Here is a 7,006-nt window from a genome sequence, read left to right on the forward strand (position 1 = left end):
GTAGAGAAACTTTCCCTGTGGTCCTCGGTCTTCAGGAAGAAATGACGTTCTTCTGAAGTTCCCAACAAAACCCCCATGGAAAAGCTGTTGTTTAACCACAGTGTGAAAGAACACGGTAAGAAGGAAGAGTCAACCAATGTCCCATGTTTACTCACATTTGTGTTTAGGTAACTGAGATACCGAAGCATGAGGAACCAGAAAAGTAGCCTCTGCACCTCCATGTTCTGGTCCTTTCAGGGAGCACTAGGGTGCCAGGGACTTACCTGGAGACAAAGAAGGGATGAGAGGGGTGGGGAGGAGGTGGGAAAGTGGAGGTGTTAGTTATGGATGGGGGTGGGGTTTAAATAGGGATGGGATTGGGGAGGGGGTGCAACAGGAGAAGAAGGGAGTCAGGAACAGTCCCAGGATCCGATCAAGTACTAGAGGGGAAAAGGGGGGTGAGGGTCAGTCAGGTTAGTTGGTCAGCAATTCAATCAACCACTAGGTGAGCTGGACAAAGTAGAAGGTGGAGCAGAGGACAATCCATCTACCTTCAAGTCTTCAACAGTCTGAGCGTTTCCTCAACAGCCTGGAACCTTTATGGTCTCTCTCAACCGATCACCCACCTTCACCCCTGGTAGAGCAATATGGACACCTCACATGACCTCATTTTTAAAGAGCCTCTTCCTGCCTGGTGCACCACCTCATCTCATTGCAACAGCAGTTCCTCCCTGGAAACTTGAGAGACCTTCTGGTTTCTGGGCCATTCCAACCCAGCTCTCTGTCATCGCTTCTGGGTGCTCTCTCCTTCCATTCTGAACTCCTGTTCCCATGGGCAATAGCTGAACAACAGAGAAGACAGAGGAGGGCAGAACTGCAAGAACAATGAAATACCCAAGCAGAGAAGAAGGTGTAACCCTCTCTCAGTAAGTCAAAGCAGATAGAACATCCAGATCTTAAACGCAAACCATGTGAATCCCACAGCTATATCCATATATGTGTCCACATGTACATAACACTGTAGAGGACATGTATATTAACTTCAGGCACACAGGATACAGTTATAAAAATTCACCCATTTATTGGGGTCATAAGGGAAATTTCAAAGGAAGGAAATGATTTCAGAGGAATGAAATCACACAGAGCATGTTTTGGTAATAGAATGTGCTAGAAATCACTGATAAAAAGGTAACAGAAATTCCCATATGTTTAGAAATTGAGAAGTTCCTCACTGAGTAGAATACAAGTCAAGAAGAAGAAAGAAAAAGAGCTATATTTGAGCTCAATGATTGAATATGATAAAACTGTAATAAAAAATGTCTCCTTGCCTGAAATATCTTAGAATATTGGTGTGAGAAGACTATCTGTTCCCTAGACCATCCCTAATTGATGTAGACATTTTAACACCACAAACATGGTAGTTCTGCCACTTATCTGTGCGACCCTCCTACCTATTTGCATGGGCTGTGCATTAGGACCCTTACGGGGGAAAATCCAGCTAACTCACATGGGATCTCCAGGAATGAGAGCACTTTAAGAGAAATACTTCATCCGCTTCTCCCCTGGGGGACCAGGGACAACCCAGTTTATTGGCAATGCCAGGTGCGCTGGGTGGGGAGGGCCAAGGAGGTGGGCAGGGGTCATCGACCCAGGTGACTAGACAAACCCACTTTGATCTCCTCTCCTGGACTCTGGCCTGAGCTGAGCTTCCTAAATAATTTCTCTACATGATTGGCACTATGTTTCCCCAACTCCTTCAGGCCCAAGGCAGCTGAAGATCATTGCTCTGGATCCCCTCATTTTTATTTGTATGTAAATTGATTGTAACAGGGGGAACCATTCCGGCACTGCTAAAATAGCAAAGCAAGCCCTCCAACCTAAATACAAGAAACTATAAAAAAACAAGCAAAACCAAACCAAAACAGGAGTGAAAAGCCAATAGTGTTACATTCCCTTTAGATGCTGCTGCCTGCCTAAAGAGCCCCATGTTTGTGCTGTCCTGGTTATACAAGGAGAGACCAGATACAGAAAGGATGGAGTCAGACTGGCCCAAAAGTGAATGGGAGAATGGCCCTGATTCTAATGGGGTCTAGGGAATTCCATAAAAGGTGGCTAGGGTCACTCCGGTTATAACTGCAGCAGGGACCAGGGAAAGAAGAAGCAGTGAACAGAGTTTGGGGGGCCTTGAACAAGTGAGATGGTTCATAGAGGTGAAGAAGTGTCCCCAAAGTCAATGTCAACCTCCCATCTGGGGAGCCCTTCGTGGCCCCTGGGGGCAGGGACAGGAGCCTAGAGATCCAGCTGTGCCGCTGACCACCTGTATGACCCTGGGCTGGTTTCCTTCAGTAATGTGGGCGTGCCCATGCCTGTGTACAGAACTGTGCTCAGGACAAGAGGAAGTCACATGCTGAGCACTAGCGGAAATCAGCGTCATCACCCACATGGGTCATGTGTCTTCCCAGTCTGGTGCCTTAAAAGTTGAACAGCTGGGGCGCATGGGTGGCTCAGTCAGTTAAGCGTCCAACTTTGGCTCAGGCCATGATCTAACGGTTCGTGGGTTCGAGCCCTGCGTCGGGCTCTACGCTGACGCTAGCTCAGAGCCTGGAGCCTGTCTTCAGATTCGGTATCTCTCACTCGCTCTGATCCCCCTCTCCTGCTCACGCACTCTCTATGTCTCTTAAAAATAAATAAAAAACATTTATAAAAAAAAGTTGCACAGCTGTTAAAGGCAACAAATTGAAAAACTCACTTCCCTCCAGTCAGGCCTGTGATAACTAAGCCTTTTCCTTTGCAGTCATCTCTCGGGACTCAAAGGTCAGTACCATCTCTAACTCCTTACAGAGATGGGGAATGAGGTTTAGAGCCCTCACGTGGAATGCTGGACCCAGGCTGAGAAAAGTCTCACTGGTGACTTGGGTCTGGGAGGAGATATGGGAAAGGGGGAATTTGGGACCTGGAGACACCAGAGGGAGCAAGGGCCACAGACATGCTTAACCCCACAGGCCAGCTTTGCTCCAGGTCAGTCCATACAGAAGATGAGGCCTAACCAGGTGGCAAGGTCACACCCTGGATCCTCCACCTGAGGCTTATGGTCATTCTTCATCTCTGTGGTGACAATAATGCTGTCATATACTAGTCCTCATGAGATCATTAGTGCTATTGTTGTGGGAGAGGGTACTATCCACTCTACACACCCCAAGGGTCCTGGGTAGACTCCCCTGTCTCCCTCTCTTGACCTGGCCCCATGCAACACTCCCACCTAAGTGTTCTCTGTCCATACCCTGTGCCCCTGTCACTATGGCCACCCTACCCTGGCACTCTCTGGAATCCAGGCCTGGGCACAACCCTCCATAAAGCACTGACATGGGGCAGATGCCCAGCAGTGGGTTGGATCCATGAAAACACCCCCTTCCATAACAACCTAGATGGGCAGGTCATGCCAGGGCCTGTGCACCCCTTCTTCTAGTCGTGGCCGCCACTGGAGACTCAAAGCTGTCCTGGAGTGTGTGTTGTGTGTCTGTGTGTGTGTGTGTAATATGCAATATGCACCTGTGAGAGTTCTGTGTCTGTGGGTATATTTATTGTAGAGATGAATTTTCTGCATTTGACTAACCATGTGTCTTTCTCCATGTTTTTGTGTGTACATGTGTGCCTGTGTCTGTGTCTCTGAATGAGTGTATCTTTTTTGTGTAAATCTTTGTCTGTGGCTATATTATGTTGTTATCCCTGAGGGAGTGACTGGATATATCTGTTTCGTGTCTGTGTGTATTGGTTGTGTGTGTGTGTGAATTTGCTGCCCCTTTTATGTTCCTGATCATACCTGTGTATGTGTGTGTGTCTTTTCTGTGTGTGTGTGTGTGTATGAGTCCAGTGTATGTAGGGCTTGCTTCATGGGGCTGTTTCATGTGACCCTGAGTGTGTATATCTTTGTGTGTGTGTGTGTGTGTGTGTGTGTGTGTGTGTGTGAGTGTGTTCCCCTCAGGGTGTCTATGTCTGCTGTGTGGGTCTCTGTGTGAGCCTGTCCATGAGCCCCATACCTGAGTCCCCAGATGAACCTGTGGGTGGCTCCATGCCTGTGTGTCCCTGTGGTTGTGGTGCCCATTTCCTTCTCTGCCCGTGTGTGTCTGTGCACCTCAGAAGTAAGCAGCTGCAAAGGGGGCCCTTCGAGGGTGACTCCTGGGGTGGGTGAGCAGGGACACTATGTGCTTCCCCCACCTTGAGGCTCAGCTCCCTCTACCCATTTTTCACCCGACCTCCAGTGTCCTACCTTGTGGTGCCACCTCGGTCCCCAAGGAAGGGGCAGCTCACAGGACCACAGGCCAGCAGCTGGCAGGACTGCAGATGGCAGAAGGAGGTGATAACGTGTGGGGAGGGCTCTGGGCCCCTGGCGAGGCCGAGGGATTCCTGGGCCCTGGGAGGGGTGATGAGTGGGGGCCCCTTGAGAGGGCTGAGGAACAGAGCTCCTGGGCACCCTGGAAGGAATGCGGGATTGAGCACCTCAGGAAAGAGCTGGAGGAGTCCTGAGGGACTCACGGGTCCCCAAAGGGCAGATCCCTCACTCACCTGTGCTGGTGCAGGTTGGGGGCCTGGGGCAGCAGCAGCAGTCAGAGGCAGCAGACGCAGCAGATCCATGGGATGGTGGATGGAGCAGTGAGCCATGGTCGTGCAAGCAAGTGGAATCACCACTCTGGGCTGCCCTCAGCCCCTGACCCCTTCCCCAGCCACCTCAATAGATCTGACCCAGGCCTCACCCTCCAGCAGGGCATGGGCAAGCCAGGCAGAGGTGGTCACCTGGGGCCCCAGGAGTGTCCCCCCTGACCTCTGTGTCCTAGCTGTGGAACGGGCATAAGGAGTCAGCCAGGGTGCTTGGATCCAGGGGGAAGAATCTGGCCCAGAGCCTTCTCTGATGGGACTTGGGAGAATTATGGAGGGATAGCTTTTAGTGCCAGTTCATTAATAGAAGAAAAGCACAACACAAGGTCACCATGGATGCTGAAGTAAGTGTTTTATTAACCAGGCCACAATCAGAGAAATGACCCAAGGATGTGAAGGGAGGGCAATAGCTGATGCTAACTGAAAAGAACCAGAAACCTAGAATGTGGACACTCCTGATGCTCTGACAAAACAATGCTCTATATTCCCCTGCTCACAGTGGGGAAACTGAGGCAGCCTGGGATTAGAGCAAGATCACACAGTGGTTTCTGAGTGTTTTGCTGATTATATATGACCAAACTCCTTTTTCCGAAGTTCACTTCTCTTAATCTTGCCAGTGATGGTTTTGGGCAGCTCTGAGACAAATTCCACCTGGTTGAGGATGAAGGAAACATGTCCTGACTTAGCCCTGCTGTCATTTCCTAACAATGCCCCACATCCCTCCTTTGTCCCTGCGCAGTCCTCCAGACAGCTGACACCACCTGGTGGCCTCACTAGGCTCCACCAAGCACGTCAGATTGTCCTCTGACCTGGGAAGCTGGTCGCAGCCCTGTGACATGTTCTGACCAGTGAAATGGGAGTGGGAGTGAAGTGTGCCACCTCGAACACAACACTTGGGAACAACTGAGTCTGATCACCTCTCTGTCCATCGCTTATAGCACCTGGTAGTTACTGGTGGTGCTCTTTTATCCCGCTCCCAGGAGGACCATGGAGGACACATGGCATGAGCAAGGAAGATACTTCCCTTATTTTAAGGCCCTAAGATTTGGGGGCTATCTGTTACCCACAATAACATCTAGTCCACCCTAACTGGTATGCATCCTCTGTTTTCCTCTCTCTGAGGCAGCACAGCCTAACATTCGAAGCATGATCTCGTGTCAGATACGCATGGATTTCACTTCCAGCTCCATCCTTTGATGAACTCCAAGCTCAGGCAATTTACTGGGAGTCTCTGAGCCTCCATTTCTACTCCAAAAATGGATGGTTACACCATCTCAGGTTTTAAGAGGATTACAGGAAATAACAAAAAAATGTAAATCTTTGAGTACAGGGTCTGTGACCCATAGTGAATGCTCAAAAAATATTAGCTGTATAACTCTATGTCCTGATTGTAAACATTCAGAAAATGCAGCAATGTATTCTTACAAAAGAAGAAAATGTTAAATTTATAGCATATGTATCCTTCCAAAAAGAGTTTTTCAACAAATAGGATATTATGTATATTCATTTATGGCCTGCTTTTGTCTCTTAATGAGATATTGTGATATTTTGATGTTGCAAGTAAAACATCTGCATTGTCTTTTTAAATTATAGGACAACATTAAATATCAAAAATAATGTAATCATTTCTCTGTTCCTGAACATTTCCATAGGTTCCACAAGGCCTTGAAAACAAATGAAGTAGAATGTATTGCTTGCTAGAATAAATATTACTCTGTTAACCCTATTTGTTATGTATCCGTACATGTATTGGTTTGCAATTTTCAACGTATTTCTTACTAGGAATAATGTTTCTAAAATGTGTGGAGGGTGTTGATCTGAATTTCTTTTTCAAATTTTGAAAGATTACAAAGAATCTTCATCTCTGGGCACTTGTCTCATGTTTTTTCTTTACGTAGAACTGACAGCCATGTTTTTGACACAGGATAAAGGTTCCATCTGACTAAGTTGGTTCCCCCATATCCCTAAGATGAACTGCTGCTTCTGCATCAGGATATGTTCATTCTGTTGGTACATCAGCTTCACCCAGGCCACACGAGGGGATTTGGGGCAGCAGAGCCCAGGAACCATGGCGGGGACTCCATCCCATCCATGGGCCCTCACTCACCTTCCTCGGGTACTTATATGGGGCTGTCACTGACTTCACATGCTGCTGCAGCTCCTGGGTGAGCTGGTCCCGGTCATGGGAGAGGTATTCCGGGGTCAGGACAATAAATGCCTTCACCACCTGCAGTGTAGAACCAGAGCGGAGGCTCAGCATGAGTGGTAACCAACTGTATAGATGAAAAAGCAAATGCCTCTTAAGTAAATGGAAAAAGAAGTTGAGAGTTGAGCCTTTGCAAAAAACAGGACCAGTTTCCATATTTCCAATTTC

At 48.2% G+C, this 7,006-nt stretch overlaps 1 protein-coding gene across 1 annotated transcript; it reads right to left on the reverse strand.

Annotated features, from left to right (window-relative positions):
- Positions 1–4,981: 4,981 nt before the first annotated feature.
- LOC120227626 (acyl-coenzyme A synthetase ACSM1, mitochondrial-like) lies at positions 4,982–6,898 on the reverse strand. The gene is made up of 2 exons (XM_039225703.1): positions 6,740–6,898; positions 4,982–5,283 (listed from the first exon to the last, which is right to left on the reverse strand). The coding sequence occupies exons 1-2, from the start codon at positions 6,890–6,892 to the stop codon at positions 5,197–5,199; spliced, it is 240 nt and encodes a 79-aa protein (XP_039081634.1). The 5' UTR covers positions 6,893–6,898; the 3' UTR covers positions 4,982–5,196.
- Positions 6,899–7,006: the final 108 nt, after the last annotated feature.

The sequence above is a fragment of the Hyaena hyaena genome, unplaced genomic scaffold, assembly GCF_003009895.1.
Source record: "Hyaena hyaena isolate Hyena2069 unplaced genomic scaffold, ASM300989v1 scaffold_2591, whole genome shotgun sequence".
NCBI classification, from domain to species: Eukaryota; Metazoa; Chordata; class Mammalia; order Carnivora; family Hyaenidae; genus Hyaena; species Hyaena hyaena.